Raw genomic sequence first — 26,619 nt, 5'->3', positions numbered from 1 at the left:
TCATCTCCAGTAAGGGAACATAGTGAGCATCGATGCTCTCTGGATTTTGTGATGTGTTTTGTTTTTTTGTTTTTTTTAGGGAGCAAATTTTCCAGTGGACTGGAAGGATTTTGTGATTGGCCTTAAAATGGCAGAGTCCCTGATCGGTGCCCTGACTACTGAACTAGGGAGCTGATAATGAAGGATTCTGTTGTTGCTTTGTTGCTTACTAGTGTGATTGTAGTGTTACACCACAGTTTTTGCATATTGCAACATTCATATCACTGCGAGTGAGTCAGTCTTCCTGAGCAAATTATACTTTGCTGAAAAATCTTATGCTCTCAAAGGTTTTGTGAAATCTGTATATATGGCGTGCTCTTAGTGCTCCACGTCTGTTTTTTGAGTTGCATGAGACGAGAACAGAATAGGCCGAATCAATAACCACTGAAGGAAAGGCTCCCACAAACTGTGTGTGTGTATGTACGTGGGTGTATTGGTCTGTTAGGGGGAGGGGCTGGATGATTGCCAACTTCTTAAGAATCTGAGAAATTGTGTGTGTGTGCGTGCGTGCATAAGGCTGGATGCCAGTGCTCCTTTGGGAACCAGTTGGTTTTGGGTTCTTTTGGGCGTTCACTCAAACGAACAGTGACAACACCAGCTTATATAACCATCATTTAAATGGGTGGTTCAGCCTCATTAATGGTTTTTCATGTGTGTGCTTGTGATGTGCCCTGTTTTGTTTTGGGGTTGTTGTTTTTGGGTTTTTTTTTACGTTGAAAACATATTTCATTTGCTCCAGAGAACAATTGAAAATATATTTAGTGTTTCCAAGGTAAACACTATAAAATTCCACCAAACTCATGACTAATATTCATGCAGTGGTGTGCATGCAGATGTTGTTGAAGCTTAATGAACATTAAGTAGTGTTGTATGAAATGCAGGGATTTCGACTTTCTCCCCTTTGCTCCCCATGTGCAGTTGATTAACTGCCGTACTCATTAAACAAGGACGCAGTGTAGGGCGGGGCGATACGACAGAAATAACCTATCGCGATACTTGAGGACATTTCTGCGATTCACGATATGTAATTTAGCTAACAAAGTGTCTGCAAAACAGTAGTAAAATAAAATAAACAAACAAAAAAAAAATGTTAAACTGAGTTTGACCATAATTTTCTTCAATGCCTATTAAATAAAAAATATATAAATGACGTCAGATCCACAGAATCCACTCTGTACCATTTAATTTGTAAATGTTAAAAGCGTTAAAAAAAAAACAACATCTCTATACCTACGATATGTGAGAAAAGTGCATCACGTAATCATTAATCATGATATCGCTATTATATCAATGTATCGCCCAGCCCTAACACAGTGTATTATTTATTCATTTATGTTTACGTTTAATGTGCAGTTTTTTCAAAACACAGTAGTTCCTGTTATCACTTGCGTAAATAGCAGTACACAGTGACTGTATCTTCATTCCAAGAACGCGAAGGAACGGACTTGGGTTCTCGTGAAGACCGATCTTGCCAGGTTACCTTGGAAGAACGAACTCGGAAGGACAGGTGAACGAATCTGTGCGAGAATTGAGATGTGCTGCGAACTTCCTGTTGCACAATGGACCGTCCCAGCACATTTCTAGTAGAGGGACCGGGCCATCGTATCTTCAGTGTTCACTAAGCAATATGTTTCAGCTGGTTAATAGATTTACTGTTAAATTGCTGATTTTAACCAAGGGTTAATCAAGCACGTTTTAATGCAGTAAGCTCACTGTTTGCAGCTGCGACCTCATGTTAACTAAAAACTAAGCTAACAGGGAGTTTACAGTTCACTCATGATGGAAGCTTGCTTAGCTTAAGATACTTCTGAGGGATAAATTCGACTTTTCAACAACCTCATATATATCCCAATCTAAATCCTATATCAAAATCATTCTTTTTAGATGCATATTTAGATCATTGTCGTTAAAACTTATGTTACGGGTCAGTCTTCCGTCATCTGCTATTGTTTTGTCGTAATGACTTCTGAGACTTCAGGCGGATTCGATGCGCTCGTGTCTGCATCCGATGCATCCTCGATATCAAGAACCCGTCCGAGTAATTTCACGTGTCCCCGAAACTTGCATTCTTGAGTATTGGAATTGAACTTCAGCGGTGGATGATGTAGAACAAGTGCACAAGGACGCATAAAAACGCATATTGTGAAACGGCTAGTCATGCCCTCACCAGTCTTTTTTCCCCTCTCCCTTGAAGACAAAAATTTTAGCTTGTCACGTTATTGAGAAACCAGACAACGCAAAGCACTCAGGTGGAAAACTTAAAGTTGACTCTAACCCTAGTTGACACTGGAGACTCCTTCCATAAATGTTAAATAAACACCTACTTCTCCATATCAACATTTCCACATGTTTTTAATCAGTTGATGTGGCGCGTCTGTGATACAAGTAGCTGTGTACGTTGCTACTAAAAAAATGTATTGGAATAAGTGCATTAATATAAACCCTGCATTCAGAACTACTGCTGTTATAGAAAATTAATCAACACTGACATTTTAAAACCAGAGGCCTGGTGGATTTGCCCTTCATTCATTTTTCATTTCTCACTTCGTTAAAATAAAAATAGCAGTACATCATTTTGATTTGGTTCACTATTTGAATGTGGAACTAACCCACCAGAGTTATATTTAAGATTCTAAATCTTAAATGTCAGGGGGGTTTTTTTTGGTTTGTTTTTGTCTTTGAAAGGCCTCGTGCTAAGTTTCTAAAATGGTCAGTTCCTTCTATACACCCAGTTGATTAACTTTGAAAAGAAACAGCTGCCTTCCTGATCCACGCAGGAAGTGGGTCAGCTGAAGAAGTCATCTGCGCAGGCCGAGGCTGATGTCATGGGAAAGTCATGCTAAGGGAAGCCAGAACGGATGAACACCGACGACTACGAACGCGAAAACAAGGCTCTGTAATAGACGAGATATTGTACTGGTAAAGCGGATTCAGAAAGCGTGAATGTCTAGAGAGGAAATGAAAGATGAGTGTGCAGTGTCGCACTGAGTGGATTTGAGCATAACCACCTACAGTGTGTGGCCCGTGTTCCCTTATTCTGTCACTCTAATTTGCAGGGATGTCATAATCACACTTTTTTGTTGTTGTTGGTTGGAGTGATTTACTTACCCACTTCTTACACATCTGCTGTGTATAAGCTGTTTTTACCTCCGTAGTCGGTTACCTCCGTCTTTGACGGAAGCGATTCTATATGGTAGATGATAGGATGAAATGTGGGATGTGTATCACATTCTTTAGTCAGCTCTTTATCTAGGGAAAATAAAAGTGTGATTATACAGCATGGTTATGCGAATAGCGGTAAGTGTGTTTGTGAGAGGCAGAGAGAGAATGTAAACCTACCCCATTCACGCTGTATTCAGTTTATTATTCCGTGGCTGTGTGTTAGAGAGCAAGAGAAATCAATAAGGATTTTTTTTTCCCTCTCTCTTTCCTTGTGCTTTTTAAAATGTTAATCCGTGCCTTGTTACTTATTGACACAATTTTGGTCAATAAGTATTTTGGAGATCATGGCAGGTCAGTGCTCACACACTCACATGCCCTCTGATAGTGTGTGTAAAAATATTTAAGGGGGAGCGGGGTGAAGAAAAGAGCGCGAAATTAGGGCTGTCAGGGAAAAAAAAACCCTATGTTCATAGTATTGAAATGTTAGTAATTATTTATTCAAAAGCAAAAAAATAATAAGTCAAGGTTATTATTGTGTGGTGTTGTGTTCTTGTCAGTTTTTTGGTTACATGTCATTTATACCATGCTAATTTCCTTTTTTTTAAAAAAAAAAAATTCTGTTTTCCCCATTGTAGTCAATGTACCTCAAGGATTGCTGTTTTCTAAGTTCTGAGATGCTTTTCTGCTCACTGTGGTTAAAGAGTAGAGTGGTTATTTGAGTTACTGTAGCCTTGCTGTTAGTGTAACCCTGTCTGGCATGTCTCTCGTCAACGAGCTGTTTGCGCCCACAGATCCGGCGCTCACCGGGTCTTTATTTGTTTGTGTTTCCTGCACCGTTTGTGTGTAAACGCCTTGAAACTGTTGCGTGTGAAAATCCGAGGAAATCTGTAGTTTCTGAAATACTGAAACCAACATACACAAGTCCAAGAGGTCACGTTTTTCCCTTTTCCGATGTTTGATGTAAACATTAACTGACGCTCTCGACCTGCGTGTGTGTGATTTTTTGATGCATTGCTGCTGTCACAGTATTGGCTCATTGGATAATTGCATGAATGTACAGGTGTTCCTATTAAAGTGAACAGTAACTGCATGGGGTAATGAATATTGCCTCATCAAGATTTTCTCGGCTTGACTCTGCTGCTAATGTGCTGTTTAGTGAAAAATGCTTGCTTTCGAACAAATCGAATGGATTTGACTTGCGGACGTACGTGTAAAAGGGTGAAGGAGAGAATGCCAGTGTTCCATGTGAGGCAAAGACGTGTGAGGGAGGTAAACCACACACACACACACACACACGCACGTTCTCCTGCACATGCAGACATGCCGACCTTCATCTTTCGTTTTACGTAAGTAGCACTAACAGGGCAGGCTTCTCAGCTATATAATGTATTTATTTCCTAAATTGACCACGTTGTCAGAATTCGATGATCCGTGCTGTCGGTTAGCATGGCCTCTGACGTCGAAACAATTTCTGGAAAGTTGTTATCTCTAGCAAATCAATCATAATTGAATAAATCATAACACACAGCAGTGTATCAACGTCCAGGAGCAAAGTCCTGTGTGGAATGAGTTATGCACAGAGCATGCTGGAACAGGCGCAGTGGATAGACTTCCTGGAAAGGTCTTCTGCTTCAGGCTTAAACATGCCCATGCAGTATTTCATTACTGTAGCGCTGTGTACATTGTGTGTGTGTGTGTGTGTGTGTGTGTGTGTATGCATGTGAGGGAAAGAGAGGAGACTCTCCTATGCAGAATATCGGAGCTGCAATGCAGAGGCTGCTCAATAGTGAGCTGTTAACTCTTTCATTCCCTCCTTGCTTTATCTCTTCCTTAGTCAAGATGTTAGATGGTCAAGCATTACAGCTAAAATGATCATCATAATTGTTTTATTCACTATTGAATCACAATTCGGACTTAATTATACATCCGTTTTTCGAGCTACAGTGTGATATTGCACTTGCCCAGAATGCATGCTTTCCCCAACGCCCCCCCCCATTTTAATATGATAATCATATATTCCTTTAAGCATATTATAAGCACTCGTGTACATAACGCTGCTCAGTTAGCTATGGTATACTGTACATTTACATTCATCTGAGAAGCCAAATTTACCATCGCGATTAAAAAGCAGTAGTCGTCATGATTGTGTCTTGTGGCCTTAATGATTTTTTTTTCATTTAGTAGGCTTACACCTAAATTTTGGGCCTAAATCTTACATCCAATCCATTGTTGTTGCTTTCTGAAAATGTCATGGTGTGAGGGAAAGTGGAACTTGAATCTGGGTTGTGTATTTCAAAACTAGATCAAATGTCAAGCTCTGAGCTGTTGCAAAAACAAACAAAAAAAAGTGATCTTAAAGAAGATATAAACGCTGGATAAATATCCAAGATGCATGTGCGCATGAGATTATAAAGCTAAACTTCCAAGCTCACTGTTGTGTACAACAATTGTACAAAAGTCAGTTGTGTTGTGGACGTCAGCGACTTCAAACGCGGCCCACATCAAAGCTGTTCAGCTCACCACAGAGCCACCATTTTCTCCCGTGATTCGGATTCTTCTCCTTTCTTCCCTTTATCTGTTAATCGTAAACATATGGCAGGGACGGACATGTCATAAGTTAATTAGCTGGCCCTCTGAGAAAGCATTGTCCGTTCTCAATGTCATAACACACTAAAAGTGCAATAATACAGATTAAGCGAAATGGCCGAGTATACACCGATCAGCCATGACATTAATATTGTGTAGATTCCCCTTTTGCCACCAAAACAGCTCCATCGAGTCATGGCCTCCACAAGTCCTCTGAAGGTGTGCTGAGGTATCAAAACATTAGCAGCAGATCCACTGTTCTGTAAGTTGCAAGGTGGGGCCTCCGTGGATCAGATTTATTTGTCCAGCACATCCCACAGATGCTCGATCGGATTGAGATCTGGGAAATTTGTGACCACTGCATACCTGGAACACCCCACGAGAAGTGCCATTTTTGAGATCCTCTTTGACACAGTCATCTAGCCATCGCAGTTTGGCTCAGATCCTTACACTTGCCCATTTTTCCTGTTTCCAACACATCAACTTCAAGAACTGACTGTTCACTTCCTGCCTAATATATCCCACCCCTTGACACTGTAACAAGATAATCATTGTTATTCACTTCACCTGTCAGTGGTTTTAATTTTATGGCTGACTTTTATTATTATTTATTTATTTATTTTAGCAGTTTGTATTCTAGCACACTGAGATTATAATCTTGACAAAAAGACAGCAAGTCGTTGGCCAGCATTTCAGCTATGTTGAGTCCTCGCGTATCTCATTTGCATCTTTATTTTCTCTCAAGACTGTTATTTATAGGAGGAGACTAATGAAAGCTTAGCATTGGAATTTTTTTTCTGAATAGCTGTGTGTTCCTGATTCTGATCAAATGAATACTTTCGCTGCAATGTAAAACGATGTCCCTCACGACGTAAATGCAGCCAAAGTGGTTGTGTTATGTTTCAAAAATGAATCATCATTTCTCATTTATTCAATGCCCGAAGTCTGAAAAAGTCCATTTAAAAAAAAGAATGTTTGCTGATAAACAGCTAGTGTGACTGGGCCTTAATTAGAGGGCACAGCAAAGTCGTCCAAATTCTGGCCAAGTTTGCGCAAGACCTGAACAAAACGTGCACGTGTTTCATCAATCTCGTGGCTGCAGTCCAAGTCTGAGAGGTTAGATTACAGGACGTTTGCGATCGCAGTGTTCTGGGGTAGGACACAGGTCAGATTTTGTGTCGGTCTAATCAAGATCGGAGGTTTGTTAGAATCTGATTTATTCTTCGGTAAGCTCAGCTTAGCTCTGTGAGAGCTGGGGCACTTGAGAGTGGTCGTATCCCAATAACCCCAACCCCCCTTCCCAATTTCACCACAACAACTGATATTTTTTCTTTGTGTAAGGAGGTAAGCTAACAAGTGAAATTACCCGCTGGTTGAAAAGATTATCTGCAGGTTCTGATGGTTCACACAGATACTTGTTTCTGCTTCCATTTAAGGAATCCCCTACCCTGATGCTTTCAATTAAATATGACTATGTAGAATTTTTGTAATGTGTTGGTTGGTGCTGAAATTTTGTAAGAGGTTGTGTACTTTGCTGATGTCTCAGGGGTACATTGCCAGTGTATTTACACTAGTGTAGGAAAGGGTGGAGGGGGGTCAGCAATCTGAAACAAAATTTATATCAGTTTCGCTGTTGGCTCCTAAATTCAAACAAGCACGCATTTTGTTTCTCATTCACCATTTTCCAATGACGTCCAGGGTCATATTAATGAGAAATATAAATAGTTGAGACAACAAATGTTGGACTCGTAGATCCAGAATGCAGCGCGGCTATACATCACAGAGACTTGGTATTAGCGTGAAAGTCTTAGCAGCTTTGGAGCCTAACCAAGCATGCTTTCTTTCCTCAGGCGTTCGGACAGGCTCACTCCAACCAGAGGAAAGTGGCAGCTGATGGCGAGAGTCGGGAGGAATCTCTGCTCCAGGAGTCGGCATGTAAGGAGGCATACTACGAGCAGCGTGTGCAGGAGCTACAGACCGAGCTCAGGCAGGCACGTAACGCCCTCACCAACGCGCTGTCGGAGAACGAGCGCTTGTCTACCATCACCCAGGAGCTCAGAGAGGTAAGACATACTATTGCGTGCAAGGTCACACACTCGCACGCGCGCTGTAGTCGCAGCAGCGTAACGTCTCATATGAACGTGAAGCGCATTAATTTTAAACATGCATGCTAAATGAAAATGCATGATAGAATTCTGAGCTGTATGAGATTCTTTGACTTTTCACCCCAACAGATTTCTTCAGAAACAACTGCACTGTGATGGTCTGTTGGTATGATATGTCTGACAGACATGCAGTAATTAGTGGCTAAGTGCACATAGGCAGGTGTTATTACCAGCTATAGATGGTCAAAGTGATTGTAATCCAGATAACCTCCAATGTTATTCGAGTGCCATCGTTCTGGAATCCCCAGCGGCCATCGGTTTGTCCTGCCGCCGCATGGCCTCTCTCAGTATCTGATCTGGCAACCACTGACGTACTCTCATGCCAGGCATGATGCCAGCTTTGCCCTTTGTTCTATGACCTGACACCAGTGGAATCCACTTACACACCAACGTCCATATACGCTCTTGTGCAAGCACGAATTAATTACTCACTAATCACCTCCCAGTGTTCTGAAACTCTTTCAACTTGTTGTAATAGAGCACATCATTTGCTCTCGTGCATCTCTGTCTTTAAGGAACAAAGAGTTGTCCCTTGAGTGGATCTAGTAGTCAGTATCGTGAAGGGCTTTCAGCCGTAAAAGTACAAAAAAAGGGAGATTGGGCAAATCCAATTTTGTGATGTGAAATGAAAAGATTCAGCCATTGTTTCACAATTAAATCGTCAATCTTCTTTCATTCTGGCATATCGGATTTAACGGATTAAGGATCCTCCGTGAAAATTTGAAAGAAAATCCCTTTTCCAGGCTTTATGTTTTCTTAATGAGGGCCACAAATCACATTTCAAGCATCATGTTGTCTGTCAGGTTGAGGGACTTGCTTCTCATTTAAAAAACAACAAAAAACAAAACCACATCATGTCCATACAAGGCCGCAAATCGCTCCTTCCTTAGAGTCGCGACTTTAGAGAAGTATGTGATTTGCCTTCAGTATGCTGCTCAGATTCAGCAGCAGTTGCGGTTTAACTATCAGAAGTGATCAAACTGATCGACTTTCTTTAACATTTCTGTCAGCCTACGTTTAGACCTATTCAAATATATATATATATATATATATATATATATATATATATATATATATATATATATATATATATATATATATATATATGGTTCTACTTCATCCCTTCATGTTCCTCGTAACAGATGTGACTACTCAGGTGACAGATCAGATGTGTAGCTCAGACTTTACTCCATGGGCTTTACTCCTTTACAGGCTCGGAGTCGGATTTAGAGGCGTAGACATTTAAAGGAGTAGTGCCGTGGTATAGTACGTGCAGGGCGGTCATTCCTCTTCAGCCCCTGAACGCACGCTGCATGTTTCCACATGCACGACTGATTGAAGTCTAACATGGATCTGCTTGTAGGAGGAGGAGATGGATCACAAGACATTGAAATGATAAGATTCTGTGTGGATAAACAGATATCAGTGATTTAAAGTTTAGATACAGATCCCTTCCGAAACTATTGGAATGGCAAGGCCAATTCATTTGGTTGTGCTATACACCAAAGACAAAAGATAGGTTAGAGATCGGAAAGATGCATATGAGATGAAAGTTTAGGAGTTCAGCTTTTATTCCCTGGTATTTACTATACGTCTTACTGCTGATGATTGGTTTGCATCTTGTGGAATGGTCTCTACATTTCTGCTTTCGAAGTCTTCTTCAAGCGGTAAATTGTGATACCTTTACCCTGTAGAGGTTGTTTTGGGGTTTTTCCTCACAGCTCTTCAGTCATCAGCTGCTGCTGTTGTTTTCCTTGGCTGACCCATTCGGTGTTTGTTGTACACCAGAGGTTTCTTTCTTTTTCAGGTCATTCCAAATTGTTGTATTGGTTATGCACAATGTTTGTGCAATGCCTCTGAATGATTTTCCCTCTTTTCTCAGCTTCAAAATGTCTTGCTTTTCTCCCATAGACAGCTCTCTGGTCTTCATGTTGGCTTATCCTTTTTAACAGCAAATGCAGTTTTCACAGATGAAACTGAAGGTAAAAACCAAGAGTATATCTTCAGAGTTAAACATCCGGTTATCAAGAAACACCTGTCAGTCACATTTTCCAATATTTGTGCTCGCCTACAAATTGGGTGGTCTGTTACAAATTGTGCTACGTTCTATGTTGTTCAACACATCTACATATAAATACCAGGAAATAAAATCTGAAATTCTAAACTCTTCTCATATTCATCTTTTGATCTCAAACCCAAACGTCTTCAGTCTACAGCAAAAACAAACGAATTGGCCTTGCTGTTCCAATAGTTTCAGAGGGGACTGTATCTTAGCTTGGCAATACTTTGGTAGTGTGATCCCTATTTGAGGATTACATTTAAAGTGCTTCAAATCCTGAGACAGTTTGATCTAATGTTGAACACAATTAGCTTTTCCCATCAATATCAATTGATAAGTAGGTAATAAACAAGATTTTATAACTCATTAAAAAGATTATGTATCCTCTGTAGACGTCTCTGAGCATTGTCTGTAAGATAGCGTGGGGTAATTTTTAAAAGCAGATCGCAGATCATTTGCACTGCAAGTTTTATTTTCGGATGAATTTTCATATTGGAACCTGACAGATACGTTTTATATGACGGCACATTGTGAAGCGTTTTATTCCTCTGTCAGCAAATTTGTATTTACTTAGTCACCTAAGCCAAGCAAGGTACGTCCTGTTGTCATTCATCTTGTATAAAGTCCTTCCCTCACCAGACTTATCTATATATCTATTAATTAATTTCCCTTGAAGTTAATAAGACAAAAGACATGCAGCTTGTCATGTTACCTAGAAACTGGAAACCCCTTCATTCTGTGTTCCCGTGTCAGAAAACCTAAAAGTGCAATATTACCTCTGACTGTTAGGAAGCTCTGACACTGGAGACTCCTCCATCAATGCTAAGTAAACATCTCCTCACAGAAAACGTCACCAAATCAGCATTTAATCATTTATTTTTTGACCATTTTAAGTCCCTGTATGAGAAATGATAAAGTTTGGAAAGAGCGCATTTATATTAAGCTTTCAGCCAGAGCTGCTGTTATTGAAAATGATTCAACATGTAAAGGCCTGTGGTGTTCGGTTTTAGCTCGGATAGTCCTGTAAGATTATAAGCACCTAAAACTGCTGCATTAAAGTTAAACCTCTAGCTAGGTAAGTAAATTAGTACTGGTTAAAACAGTCATCAGAAACAAACATCACTATTGATTTTAGAGTGAATTGTAGCTACTGGACCATGGACTTTTATAATTAATGATGATTTTACTTTGTCAGGTATTTAATTATGCTTAAATTTACTCTCATACCCGTGAGCTGCCAGCCACACCAAAAACTTGCACACAGCTTGACTTGTTGCCAGGAGGCCGTTATAAAAAGAAGGCTAATTGGTTGGCTGGTGGGAGGTGAGAGAGAGAGGGAGAGAGGTGGGTGTAAATTTTCTGCATATCCTAGCACAGTAAGTGTGTGTGCGCGAAAGGCTTTTCTTAAATCTGCCATAGAGCAGGAGAGAAAGAAACAAACAAAGAAAAATGGATGAAGCTAGTTTAACGGCAAAAATATTTTTTTTTTTGCAATTATTTGGGTCTTTTGAATTAATTATTTAAATTTTAATCTGGAATTTAGTTTATCACACTAAAGCAGTTAATTAAGGAAAACTTCCACTCAAAATTCTAATTTTGATTTCTAATAAGAGAAGGATAATGAACCAGTTCCTATTAGCATCATGCTGTTATTAATATAGGATGGATAAAATATTCCTTTAAGGCAGATACAGTGGAGTCTGTGTGTATGTTAGTGTGTGTGTGTGTGTGTGTGTGTGTGCGCGCGCATGTGTAGGAGGAAGAAGACCTTAAAATAACTGTTATTTCTACAGGTCCCATTTAAAAAGAGACACAAGACTTAATCCAGCCTAGCTTTGGTTAAATGTATATACATACACATGAGCTCTGTCACTGAATGCTGGTTTATCTTTCATTCATGTACAGTGGTTCAAAGACTTTGACATCGCGGCAATAATTAAAGGCTGCGCTCAATGACTGCGTAGCTTTCAGAGCTGAATCAGTGCACCCGTTGTAACTCTGAACCTAATGGGCTGCTAATGTGCACAAGCACAAAGATTTATTCTTTAGATTTATTCTTTAGCAATAGAATTTCCATCCAATTGTTTATAGAAATTTGCAGCACAGCACATCCAAGGCGTACACGCATGGTATAGCGATGTACCATTAACTCCCTGATAACGTCAAAGATGCCAAACGTCAGTGAAACTTGTTCAGTTTATGTCTCAGTTGTTGAATATTTTATCTTAATAGAAATATTTATACATATTAAGAAATTTATTGGAAATAAAATCAGTTGAATGTGAGAGATGTTTTCATTTTTTTTTTTTGCCATGTAAGTGCGTGTGTGTATGTGTGTGTGTGTATATATAATATATATATATATATATATATATATATATATATGTGTGTGTGTGTATGTGTGTGTATATGTGTGTGTGTGTGTGTGTGTATATATATATATATATATATATATATATATATATATATATATATATATATATATATATATATATAAATATATAAAAATAATGTGTGTGTATATAGATAGATATAAAGTACAGACACGTGCAGATAAAAACGGTTATTTTTACAGAATCATATGTACATCCCTAGAGATATGTATGTGCTTGGCTTGCATCTAAATACACACCAACCGTAGCGACAGACACACACAGAGCTTAGCTGTCTTAACTGAATCTCATTCAGCTGCAGGGCTGAATCTTGTCATGACCTTCAGGTCGTATTACAGCATCAGCGTCCATCAGGAGTTTATAACAGCAAACTTCTCCGTCCATCTCTCACACACCAATCCAAGCAAATTACTTTCACTCTCTCCTTCAACATGCTTTGTTATTCTTTCTGTTTTATGTTGAAACAAAACAGTGGGTGCTAAATTAGTCTGTCCAGGTTCAGCATTTCCTTCTGACTACACATGAAGGCCTGCCTGTATTTTAAAAAATATTTTATATTTTCGAGCTGCTGCAGTGACGACTGTTGCGTGTACAGGCGTGTGCATGTGTTCCTCGGTGATTGCAGGTATCCGCTAGAGAGAATTCATGACCTGGAGGCAGTATTATTAACACTTTTTTTTTTTTTTTTTTTTTTTTCCCTTTTCTTTTCTTTTCTTCAAAGCAACCCCTAGGTAGAAGACACAGCTGAGACAGAGATGGAGAGATGGCAAGAAAGAGACTGAGAGGGAGGAGTGATAGAAACCAGGTCAAAGGAAAAATGTGTTAAATCGATGGACAGGAGGCAAGCGATGGGGGATGGTGTGAGTCACAGAGCCAGAGGGAAGGAGAGAAGGAAAGAGAGAGACAGGGAAAGCGCTAGGGAGAGATGGGGGAGGGGTGTTATGGTTGTTCTGTCATATCTGTAATCTCTGTCTCATTTTGCCTGGAAGACCCAATAATTTTGTGATGTGGAAACACACAGCACAGAATTCTTATTATATTGAATTATTATTATGATTAGATTTAAATTGCAGTCAGATGACTGCATGAAACTAAAGGAAATCTCTAAAACCTTGACCATAGAACACCTGCAGATGATTAAAAAAACAGTTGAGTTATAAATGGTGGCTTTTTACAAGTGTATAGCCAATGCTTTCTCTCATAGCACTCCCACTGAATGTCATGATATAAAAGAGCGCAACCTGGATGCTGTTACTGACTGAAAGTCCCCATTTTAGGGAATTAACATACCATGGAAACATTTGTCCCTTCACATAAATTGCATACTAGAGTATTGCTGTTACTTTGCACAGTCAACCAAAAATGTATGATGTTCCATTGATTTGCTCGCCTTTCTAGATGCGATCGTTTTAGCTCCACTATGTTATTGCACTTAAAGGTAGAAAATAGGAACAGCAACCTGTGGCGGCTAGTCAATAGGGGGCGCTGGGGTGCTGCCCCCGTCAAATTATCCAGAGAAGGAGGCTGCTTAAACATAAGTTAAATAGATATTGCAAAATAATTATGAAATAAAATTCTTTTGACGTACTATTCATCTGGTAAACATGTTAGCATTTATTAAAAAATCTAAATTGTATTTCGATCATATCTGTGTGCAGGGTGCTGGCCAAATGAGTGTGTATGTAGGTCCTTGAACGTTTGAAAAGCAGGTGACTCGAGGCTGCTCTCTAATTGGCTTGATTGTCCTCGGGGCGCAGCTCGTTGCACCCCAGACACTCCCACTTTTGTCGTTAGCGAGTCGATATTGGTTTTTCTATTTTTTGACCTCATGTGATTGGACCGTTCTCAACGACTCTCTTACTCGCTACTGCAAGAGAATTTTAACAACGTAGAAGTGGGTGCAACATTTCTTCCAGAAGAAAGAAAACTTGGTTTTATCTTTACAAAAAAATAAATAAATAAATAAAACCCTCTCACAACGCGCTCAAATGAAGAAAAAAGCATAAAGGCGTTTGGACCAGATCAACCCAACTTAGAAATTCAGCAGCAGTTTCTCCGGCACTTGTTATGGCTAAAGTATGTAGCTAGTTGGAAGTCATGCATATTATTTAAATTGTTTGCTGTTTCAAAGTCCTAGTACCGGGGGTACTTAAACACATTTCTGAAAAATGCAAACCGCATGAAAGCCGCCACTGACTGCACCGCTCAATAATAGAAGTGTGTTGGGGCAGGAATCCGTCTGCTCCATACTTAAGGGAGAAGCAGAAGACAGGACAGTCAGTGACAGTTTAACAAATTGGGACAGTTTAAAAATGTTCCATGGCCGCCAGGATCTTGTTTTATAGCAAATAATGGAGACAGTGTGTCCATGATGTGGAACCATTTCTATTGTAAGATATTCCAAAGATTGGAAGAAAGAAAGGGATTATGAAGTGGCTAAAGTCTGTACATCAGAAATGCACATGCACTACGGTGCCCTTGTTTTCCATGCAAAGGCTAAGAGAACGAAGAAAAATGTTTCCCTTTTCCAGTGCCCAGATAATTTTTTTTGTGTGCTAGTTTCAGGTCTTTTGTGTGGTTTTTGAGATGTAGCTGGGCTGGAAATTTTGCTAAAACCTGGAAACCCTGGTTAATGGGGACAGGAAACACACCTGCTCTATCGCACACAACTTTGAACATAGGTATGTTTAAAACGAACATAAAACCAGCTGCTAGACTGGATGCCTGATGACTCCATGTTGTGGACTTTCAATTGCCTATTATGGGGTTACTCTATGAAAATTTTTTTTTAATAATCACTCGAGAGTACCCTATAGTACAAGTCAAGTGTGATAGCCTCTTGACTTAATTTTGTTTGCAGCCACGTTGTTTTTAATACCCTGTCCAAATGAAATCTATGGTCATGAGCTGCTGCTGGTGCTGTCAAATATAAAAGTAATCCTAAACCACAGCCTCAGTCATCATGCCCATCAAAGATGTGCAGAGAGATATACAACACTGCATGTTTGAAAATGGTAATGTATTAAAAAAAAAAATAGACCCAGCAAGGGGTCTTGTGATTTTTCTTTCCTAAATGTGTTATGCTAATGTGGAACCCCCAAGATTCGAGGTCTAAATTACAACCACACAGTCCTGTATGCGCCTGCCTCTAGATAGGTCCCGGTCACTTGCCTGTGCAATTATCATTCATCTTTTACTTACATGCCTATATGCCTCCAATCATATCGTTACTAAGGTGACGACCTTTGCTTTTTGCCAGGAAATGGCAGCTCTCACTCGTTATCAAGTTATCTCTCCTCCATCTTGTACAAATGTAGCCAGCCATATCCACAATTCCTTTGGGCCTTTACTCTTGAATAGGACCCAGGTTGTGAGGTCATGGCCCTGCTTTGCATCCTGATTGGTCTGGGTGAAGCTGTGGTTCATTTTAATTGGTGTTAAATATTTATTAAGGAACACCAGTGGGAACCAACCATATCTGGGCTTGAACAAAAGGAGCTAAGAGATAAAGAGCAGTTCGATATTATTGTGACTTGCAGAGAAAATGTGCAGTAATACTGATGTTATGTTTTTGCCCATCATGAGTCCCATACCATGAAACTCTTTGTCAAGCGGAGTGACCGCTCCATATTTCTTTTTTTTTTTTCTCTCTTGCCCAATCTTTCTCTCACTTGTACCCTCAACCAAGACCAAACAAAAAGCATTCAATTTAATGAACTAGCTATGTAGTCTGTGTTTAATCACTTCACAAGCCTGAGACTCGTATTTTATGGCTCTTTCAATGTCAAGAACCTTGTAAAAAATTGTGTACTTTCCAAAAAAATTTGAGATCATGATCGTGTTCTAAAGAGACTAAGCTATTGAAACAGTGTTCCTAAAATAACCGGACAGAATTAAATATTTAAAGAGCTGGGATCACTGGACTTTTTTTCTTCTTTTTTTTTTCAGAGAGATATATTATATATCTCTTTCCTGTTATGGTTTCCAGTAATCTATGTTTCCTATCATTTATGAGCTTAAATTAATCAATCCCAATAGTCAATTCAAGCTTATTATTTATTCAATTTGCTAACACAACCAGAAAAAAAGAAAATGTTTTATATTCTTAGGCTAGACTAATGTCCCTGAGATTGGTGCTCACGTGTTGGGTGACTTCTTGCCGAATGGCAGTCTCCAGATCCCACCAGCTCTAATTCCCTCCCTGTCTTATTTGGAAGTCTCCAATTGGTGAATTTACCCAACGTCATGACGACTGTAAAATAGCTGGGATTACACCAGCTTAGTAGAAATGGGCAGGGCTGCCTAGAACTTGAGCTGATGTGTAGCTTGGTGTCTGAGACATCTGAATATGATGCAAGAAAATACCTCCCACGTTTGGATATATCCCCTGTCTGATAAGGAGGTGTGATGGAGAAAAGAGAGATGGAGAGTGGGATAAGGAAAAAGAGGTAACATGACAAATGAAAGCTTAAAAGGTCAGACGGTCTATGAATGAAGAGGTGCACTAGAGCAAAGGAGGAAAGAATAAATGTCACAAAGTAATACAGCATGGTTCGTCAGCTGGTCGACTGCAGCCCAGATGTACAACCCCAATTCCGAAACAGTATGGAAAATGCAATAAAACGAAGTCATTTGAAAATTCAGTTCACACTGTACTATATTGAAAACACAGTATTAACACATTATTTGATGTTTTACTTTGTGAATTTAATTTATTTTTGAAAATATATAGTTGCAATTAAAATTATTCAACCCCCATTGCAAATCAGGTTTATTGTCAAAATATACAGACTTTCAGCTGTTTGCAATGAAACATCGAGCAAAAGCAATTGAAATAGTTCAACACAACGAATGCTTCAAGTGGTTTCCCCAAATTCAACTGAAAATGCAACTTATAATGATTTTCTCCAGTTTCAAAATTATTCAACCCCTTTATGGCAAGCATCTTTAGTACTTGGTAGACACCCTTTTCCTGTGGTGACTTGCTGCAAACGAGATGCAAAGCCAGACACCAGCTTCTGGCAGCGTTCCTGAGGAATCTTAGCCCAGTCCTAATGAGCAATGGCCTCCAGTTCAGTAATATTCTTGGGTTTGCGTGCTGCAACCACGTTCTTCAAATCCCACCAGAGATTTTCTATGGGGTTCAAGTCAGGTGACTGAAGGCCCTGTAGGATCTTCCAGGACAACTTCTGCTGCCAAGCCTTGGTGGAATTTGAGGTATGCTTGTTGGAAGGTCCAATGAGGCCCAAGCTTCAGCTTCCTCACAGACGGCATGACGTTTTCTCCTAGGATTTCCCGATACTTCAATGAAACCATCTTGCCTTCCACATGCTGCAGCTTTCCAATCCCAGAGGATGCAAAGCAGCCCCAGAGCATCACCGAGCCACCACCATGCTCGACTGTGTTCTTTCTTCATTCTTCTTTCTCCAGACATACCACTGAACCATCGTGGTAAAAAGTTCCAATTTTGTTTCAGTTGCTCCTGAATTTTCTTGTGCTTTTGGGTCAGTAGTGGTGTATCTCTTGGAGTTCTGGCATGGACACCTTCTTCGTTTAGTACGCACCATACTGTGCTCACTGAAACCTCAGTACCTGTTGCTACCAAGTCTTGCTGAAGGGTCTTTGGCAGTCTCTTTAGGGTTTTTCACAACCTGCCTTCTCAGAAATCTGGTTGCAGCCATCGATAGCTTCCTTTTTCTACCCTGGCCTTCGTTGCCTTATTTTGCGCTTCTTAATGCGCCACACGTTCTCAATCGGAGACAGATCAGGACTGCAGGCAGGTCATTCTAGCACCCGCACTCTCTGCTTACGCAACTATGCGCTTGTAATCCGGGCAGAATGTGGTTTGGTGGTGTTCTGCTCTGGATGGCAGAATTTGTTGCTCCAAAATGTGTACATATCTTTCTGCATTAATGGTGCCCTCACAGATGTGCAGGTTACCCATGCCATGGACACTGACACACCCCCATACCATGGCTTTTGGACCTGACGCTGATAACAGCTTAGATGGTCCTTTTCCTCTTTGGCCGGGAGAACACGACAGCTGCTTTGTCCAAAAACTACTTGAAATGTTGAATTGCACGCATTCAGAAGTGGTTTTCAGCCTTGCCATTCATGCACTGAGATTTGATATATATATACACACACACATATACATATATATATATATGTATGTATGTATGTGTATATATATATATATATATATATATATATATATATATATATATATATATATATATATATATATATATATATGTGTATGTGTATATATATATATATATATATATATATATATATATATATATATATGTATATATAATATGTATATGTGTGTGTGTGTGTTTGTGTGTATATATATATATATATATATATATATATATATATATATATATATATATATATACACACAAAAATGGTTTAAATATTTGGTTTCATTTTTAGCATTTTCTCGTCAACTAAAGTGTTGTTCACTGCTATTCAATACCATTTTAGTCAGAGTAATATTCGCTAAAATGTATCAATATGACAAAATATTGACTGAATTTAAAGGATCTCTTCGTCACAAGGCAAAAACTGCCATTATATTATCATTATCTCGGTGGAGTAAAATGGTCTTAAAATGAGACTATTGTTTATAACAATAATTTCTCTACAATACATCGTCCAATAAAAATGCTTATCGTGAAAGGCCTAGTTGATCAACTTTAGTTTTCCAAACATTCTTCAGCTGTGATTTTCACAGAAAAGGAATAAGTTTCACATATTTTCCTATGGGTTAATTTCATTTACCCTCTCTGGTTTGATTAGTGAAGTGATGACTTAAAAATGCAGAAATCAGTGTACCTCATCTGAGTCTGGGGTGCTAGTCAAAAGTGTTAACATGAAGCACCAGTCCAAAACAGAGCATTACTACTTTGAATAGGTGAGTCTTATTTATAGCCCTGGACTAATCATTCATGGTAAAGCATTAAAAGGTAACCATTTTCATCATTCAGTCATGTTAGTTGCTTATCCAGACCTTTTGTAAGCGAGAAAATGTACGTAATTGGACCTTCAATTTTTAGTTGAATACCCTTGTAAATCGCTATGCAGGTATATAACGTATGTATGTATGTTTGATCACATGATGGAGGAGAATAGAAGAAATATAAACACGTGAACTCCAGAGGGCTCTCATCAGGAGTTTCTTTTCTTTTTACCTACATGGATTTGATACCTGTGTTGTTATATCGGTCATTCTGGATTAACTGATTTTATCTGCTTACTGATTTTCAAGTAATCACCATCTGTTTCCCCCTCTCATACACACATACATTGCTCACACATTGACCATCTGTGTCAGCTTGGCCATCAAAAGGGCGATCATGAAATGTGTGGTTTCCATGACGACTGAAAATCAACCTCTTTCACTCTCTGCCACACGTGAACACTCAAACTGCCTTTCGTTTTTGTCCCATAGAACAGTCAGGTGGTGGAGCTGCAGAGGTCCCGACTCCGTGATGACATCAAGGAGTACAAATTCCGCGAGGCTCGTTTGCTACAGGACTACAGCGAGTTGGAGGAGGAAAACATTGCACTGCAGAAACACGTGTCTGTGCTCAAACAGAGCCAGGTAACCTCTTCAAGGTGTCAATCTTGGCTAATAAATATGGAATTGCTCTAATGAATTGGCAGTCGGTGTGCATAAATGACTGAATTCAACTCGTCATTAATTACAATGAGTCATAACATGTATAGGCTTGAGCTCCAATAAAGAGTATCAAAAATGTTTGATTTGCCAATACCGCTTGTCTCTTGTAGGTGGAGTTTGAGGGCCTGAAGCATGAGATTCGTCGCCTGGAGGAGGACACGCAGTTCCTGAACAGCCAGTTGGAGGATGCCGTCCGCCTGAAGGAGATAGCCGAGAGACAGCTGGGAGAAGCTCTGGAAACCATCAAGACTGAGAGGGAGCAGAAGGCAAGAGCTGCAACAGACAACACACACAACAATGCAAAAACATATACAATACAAGATATGGAATACGCTGATTTAGTCCAATTGCCATCTAAAATACATTCATGTCCTGGCTGCTGTCATTTCTTCACCCATATTTGATTACACCTCCCCTTAATAACATTCCCAGTCCTGTTAGGTAAAGATTCCACCAGCATCTCGAGATGGGTCCTGTCAGTTCTAGCCCACTCTTTCTCTAACAGGGTGCTGGTCAGCTAAAGTTCATGGCCTGTTTTTCCTTCCACCTGCTATTTTAAAGAATCCCACAAGTTGTCACAAGTGTGCCCAGTGTTGCTTCATGCTCATCGGGCAAGTCACACAGATTCGGCTCTATGTACCCTACAGTTGTCACTCTGGAATGTGGGCGTGTCAGTGTTGTGTTCTGCTTGGATTTACATTCATCCATCTATTGGCATTGTACATTAAGAAGCTAATTTTGTGTCGTAGGAGCTTATATCCAGCAACCAATTGCTCCCTTCAGATTTATACAGTTTATTCAGATAGATCAGTATGGCATACTTCGAGACAGTGGTCACTAACCCTGTTCCTGGAGAGCTGCCTCCCTGAAGACTTTTGCTCCAACCATAATCGTGTCCACCTCACCATCATTTATCATTGCCTTAAGAAGTTCTTCTTAGATCAGCTAAAACAGGTGTATTAGGTTTTGGTTGGAGATGAAACCTGTAGGAAGGTACATCTCAAGGAAGAGGGCTGGTGATCATTGCTTTAAAATATTAAGATTTTAAGATGATTATTTTTTTTTTTTAACTACTGGTCAAGTGCAGAATCAGGAATCTGTCCCAAATTCTGCATTGAAAATATTTCATTTATGGATTTCACCCTTATCTAATTTGATGCAGTCATTAATAATGTTTTAGATATGCTTATGTGAATTGATATTTGTTTCAAACATGTTGGCTGTATTGCTTACATATTGCCTGTTATCATGTATTACATCTTATTTCTTGATACAGGCGGCTATGAGGAAGGAACTGTCCCAGTACATGAACATCGGGGACTCCATGTACCACAATTCCTTAAGCATCTCTCTGGATGGGTTGAAGTTCAGCGAAGATGTGATGATCGAACCCAACAACGACGACCCGATACATGGCTATGAAAACGGCTTTGACAAGATCCCTAATGCCGAAGATAACCGGATGTCCACGCCCAAAAAGGACCAGCTGTTCCATCCGGCCCCCAGCCTTGTGGACGACTTGCTGAGTGAACTAAACATCTATGAAATCCAGAAGCTTAAACAACAACTTGTGCAGGTATTACACCATGCTGAGCTGTGGGCAGACCTCATCAGACAAACCGTACACTGTATAGACACCAAACGTTAAGAATTTATGGTGCTTCAGTCACTACATATAATAGTGCACGCATGATTCCCTTATTTTCCATTTTAGTTTAAAATAAATACTATAATTTTTATGTCCAAGTTTAGAAGAGTGCAATTTTCATTAAGAATCATGAAGATCAAAACAAGCATCTATTAGTGTGCCCTGAGTATGATAAAAGCTCTTTTGTCATTGGCTGACAGCTATGCTGATTAAATCCTATCTGTGGAGCTTAGGAGGAGATTCCCTGGCCCCACCCTTCTTTTGGTGCAGTGAGCTCTGCCATCTGTTTGGAAATCAACCCATAAACTTTGACCTGGAAGGCCATCCCCATGGAAACTGAGGCACATTGTGTGTGTTCATTTCAAGAGTGTGTGTGTCAGACAGCACACTGTTGCTAACACACTGAAAGCATTTTTAAAGACATATCTTGGTCTGTTTGAGCACATTAAATCGCTGCTAGTCGGTATAGAAGAATGATCAGCACAATAGTAATCTGATACTTGTCCTTGTTATGCACTCACTGTCATCTCCACATCGCTCTCGGTCGGACACCAACTGATCAATCTCAAAGATTTAAGACTAGCCGGTACAACACAGCCGCCCCTGGGAGAGTATAATAGCTCAAAGTTGAGAGTGATGTTACGTCAGGACATGTTAATGTAGGAATGGACAAGCACATTACAGTAACATCAGTTTCCCAGTAGAACGTGATCACATACACAATGAAAAATGTTGGACCTTTTGTTTGCAGCAGAGTAGTACTTCATTCATATAATAATAAACAAATTTGAATTTAATCGAGGCACATAAGACCTTTGGGGGGAAGGGGGGGGGGGGTTGGATCATATTACCTCCTTGAAATATTAATGAAGGTGAGTAATAATTTTGACACTCAAGAATAAAACATGATCCTTTCTAAAATAGTTTCATGCTGCATTTTGTTCTGCTCAGTAACCCAAGAGTCCCTACACACACACCATTGTGTATAGGAGTGTGCATGTGGAATAGAATATTTAATGCCACCAAAATCATCATGTCTTTTAGTATCAGAAACAAAAATCCTAAACCAAAACCTTTTAAATCAATCGCTCCAGGATATTCCAGGAAACGCTGCAATATTCCTGGGAGCTTGCAATTTTTCAAGATATTCCACAGGTTTGGAATAAGACGCGTCAGGTGACATCATCACAAAACATATTCAGCCAAAGCCTTCTAAGATTCACGTGCATTAAACATGAATGCAACTGAAAGGTCTTATTTACCTACAAACATCACTTCGAAAGAATGTGCAAAACAATGTCGTGCAATTTGCAATTGCCCCAATTCGAGTAGTTTTCTGCAAAAAAGCAGAAAAAAGCACAAAAAATTCCAAGTAGCATCGCAAGTTTTGAAAAAAAAAAAACGCCGCAGCAAATTCAAGCATTTTTGGCCACAGCAATCACAAAGAAACTCCTCAAACTCCTGTATGGACTGTTAAATGTAGAAAACCTAAAGTGTATATCGGGTGAACAAAGCAATCCAATCTACCTGCAACCTTAGTACCTGTACAAGCACATGCTCGTGGCAGAGCCAGACCTCAACACAAACAAAGATCTGCCAACATACTGATCTGAAATACTTCATATTTTGCTTTAAACTGAAAAAAAAAATTAACCTGATGTATGTAAATGCAAGTCATGATGAGAGCACAGCCATTTTGTAGTTCCTCTGAGGCAGTTTAAGGCAAGGAAATATTACTGTAGATTTTGATTTTTAATTTTCATCTAATGAAGCCAAAAAAAAAAACATTAAATGTTCACCATCTGACCACATCTTGTCTTGATCGGTCAGGTGGAGCGGGAGAAGGTGACGTTGCTGTCAACACTGCAGGATTCACAAAAGCAGCTGGAGCAGGCCCACGGGGCTCTGTCAGAGGAGCACGAGAAGGTGAGCCGCCTCACTGAGAATCTGAATGCCATGCGCAAGCTTCACGCTAGCAAGGAGCGCCAGTCGGCCTTGGACAACGAGAAGGAACGTGACAGCAATGAAGACAGCGACTACTATGAGGTGGACATCAACGGGCCTGAGATCCTGGAGTGCAAGTACAAGGTGAGACTAGAACCTTGTAGCATTGAGTGCAGTGCCTGTGTCATTTGATGGTATTTGTTTTTGGCACACCATTATGGACAAGCATGCTATGTTTTATGATTATGGCTACCGAATGAGTTTATGGGCAAACATTGCTGGATCAAATTCATATAGTAAAATGGTTCTGGACAAAATTACAAAATGAGTAATGTACAATGAAAAACATTTGTTTAACCCTATACATTTGCAACCTGTTAAACTAGGTTGCTGTTTCCGAGGCGGGTCACCTGAAAGAGGAACTGAAAACTCTGAAGTCTGAATACTCTGCTTGCCGGTCAGAGCTTGAGGAGGAGCGTAGCCGTTTGGAGAGCCAGGTGGCGTCGCTGCGCTCCGAGCTTAGCACCCTGGAGTGCAGCAGCCGTGCCGAGCGAGAACAGCTGGCACGGATGGAGAAAGAGTTACGCCGGGCCAGTGAGGCAGCCGGTGAGAGCCAGGGAAGCCTGAGCGTGGCACAAGACGAGCTGGCTACATTCAGTGAGGAGCTCGCCAACCTTTACCACCATGTTTGCATGTGCAACAATGAGACGCCCAGCCGTGTCATGCTCGACTTCTACCGTGAGGGCAAAGCCAACACTGGCACCAACAGCAACAATCGGGGCAGCCCTGAGGGCCGTGGCCGTCGTTCACCCATCCTGCTGACGCGCGGCCTCTTCCCCACCCCCGAAGCAGATTCTCCGTCCCCTGTCTCTTCCCCAGTGGCTGACCCACGCAAGGAACCAATGAACATCTACAACTTAGTGGCCATCATCCGTGACCAGATCAGACACCTGCAACTGGCCGTGGACCGCAGCACAGAGCTGTCTCGCCAACGCTTGGCCTCTGCCGAGCTTGGTCCCACCACTGACCGTGACCACGAGGCCAGTGTGGAAGAGATCCTTAAGCTCAAGTCTCTTCTCAGCACCAAGAGAGAGCAGATCGCCACCCTGAGAACCGTCCTCAAAGCCAACAAGCAGGTTAGTATTCAGGCTAGTTTCAAAACGACTACTGATTTAACACATAATCGATATTCAGTTGCTCGCACCACCACGTGTTCTTAACGGAATGACGAGGCTAGTTGTGGTAATGTGCTAGAACACAGAGCTAGAACCTTTGGCAGAATGTTAGTGAATTAAACAAACCATTATCAATGGGTTAATATGGCTGAGTGTTTACTTATTTGTTAAGCAAAGTTCTCACTTAATTCATTGCAGGGGTTCCCCTTTGACTGTAATTGAAACATTTTTATGGAGAGCCTCATTATAAACAGGTTTATTTTATTAACCTAATCCAACTATTCAAATATTAGACTCCTGATATGTGAGAATAATACTTTGGCGATTTTATTCCTGAACTTTCCACTCGCAGAACACTTTTTTTTAAATTAAAATTCATTAAAATTGTCATTCTTCCTGTAATGTAAATTTAAGTTTACATTATTTTCAGGTCTTCAGCAATTTGAGAAATTGAAGTTTTAATGAATCCCAATCAATGGAAGTGGTCAATCAAGCAGGCTAATATATAAACATGGCCATTTTTATTCATAAGAAATGAATGTAATGACTTGGATCACTGTGGGTTGCCATTTTAAACAAAAGTAAAAATTGGGCCATTTTTGGATGGAAGACTTTAGGCTTTGGGCGTGGTAAAATGCAGGGGGTACTTAAAGTACTAAGTATACTAAAAACCTGTTCAGCAGACTCCTCACGGCATCATTTTGCTGACAGTTGACCCTTCTGTTCTCTGTATGTATAAAGATAAAAGCATTAGTGGATGTGCAGAACCTACAGGGCAGGCTGGGAGTCTGACTCTTTGAAGCTGCTGTGATCTTCTGCTGTTCCATCACACAGGCTCTCAGTAAAGCCAGTCATAAAAAGTAGTTGGGAAGACATTTCGACATTCCACATAATGTTTGAGCTTTATTTTAGTTCAATTTAAATGAACGATTCACAGCACTCTTGTACTGCACAGCACTAATGTTCATGTTGACATCCTTTCACAAACGGTTTATATTACAACTCTCTGAAGTCCTGTAAAAGAATCATTAAAAAAAAAAAGTTACATGAGCGCTCAGTTTGTGATGTCACCCGATGTTTGAACATATAGTATCATGTCTGATATGCAAATTATTAGGCCACAGAAGCGGTAATTGTGGTAAATTAACAACCTTGGCTAATGGTTTTTTGAAAGGTTTGTCAAACCCACCACTATCAAATTACATGATGAGGCCAAATCAAGACTATCCAGCTACTGTAGCTACTTGTTTATTCTTTAGGATGAGAGGAAGAAGCCATTTTTAATTTGTATGTCCATTGTAGAGTCTTAACATTTTTATAAGGGTAACCATGTAGAGATATTCCTAAGCCATAATCTTGTTCGTTAAAATATTATGATGTTATCATGTTTATATTTTGTTTGTTTCTTGGATGGGGCAGCAGGGGATCTTTTCCCATTATCTTGACTCAGTGTTAGTTCAGTGTTTCTTTGCTAGCTACAATACTGTATGAAGGCTTGACTACCTTATCGCACATTCATTAGCTGATTTATTGCCTTGTAAATAGTTTGCCTTATGTTTTCTCCCCCTGTCCTTTTCCCTCAGACTGCTGAGGTAGCACTGGCCAACCTGAAGAGCAAATACGAGAATGAGAAGGCCATGGTGACCGAGACGATGATGAAGCTGCGCAACGAGCTCAAAGCCCTGAAGGAGGACGCTGCCACCTTCTCCTCCCTTAGAGCCATGTTTGCCACCCGGTAAGCACCAACATTCTCTTACA

The 26,619-nt window shown here is 40.1% G+C and overlaps 1 protein-coding gene and 1 long non-coding RNA gene across 4 annotated transcripts in view; one reads left to right on the top strand and one right to left on the bottom strand.

The window, feature by feature from the left end:
• The window catches only part of zgc:171572 (protein bicaudal D homolog 2), a 51,179-nt gene that overhangs the window by 11,839 nt on the left and 12,721 nt on the right, over positions 1-26,619 (top strand). For 2 of the 3 annotated variants that reach the window (XM_017468200.3, XM_017468201.3), the window contains exons 2-8: positions 7,638-7,850; positions 19,864-20,016; positions 20,205-20,360; positions 21,371-21,670; positions 23,573-23,830; positions 24,073-24,822; positions 26,445-26,596. In XM_017468200.3, the coding sequence (XP_017323689.1) occupies positions 7,638-7,850; positions 19,864-20,016; positions 20,205-20,360; positions 21,371-21,670; positions 23,573-23,830; positions 24,073-24,822; positions 26,445-26,596 (1,982 nt within the window). Of the gene's footprint in view, positions 1-7,637; positions 7,851-19,863; positions 20,017-20,204; positions 20,361-21,370; positions 21,671-21,975; positions 22,885-23,572; positions 23,831-24,072; positions 24,823-26,444; positions 26,597-26,619 lie in introns of those variants that run through there. The other variant, XM_053680174.1, reaches the window with a different exon arrangement.
• Positions 57-3,744, bottom strand: LOC128632840 (uncharacterized). Its single transcript, XR_008396429.1, has 2 exons — positions 3,379-3,744; positions 57-3,288 (listed from the first exon to the last, which is right to left on the bottom strand). It is a non-coding gene; the product is annotated as an uncharacterized LOC128632840 (long non-coding RNA).

This window comes from Ictalurus punctatus, chromosome 5, assembly GCF_001660625.3.
Source record: "Ictalurus punctatus breed USDA103 chromosome 5, Coco_2.0, whole genome shotgun sequence".
NCBI lineage: Eukaryota > Metazoa > Chordata > Actinopteri > Siluriformes > Ictaluridae > Ictalurus > Ictalurus punctatus.
The sequence above is the reverse complement of the archived record's forward strand: the minus strand, read 5'-3'. Positions and strand labels throughout refer to the sequence as shown.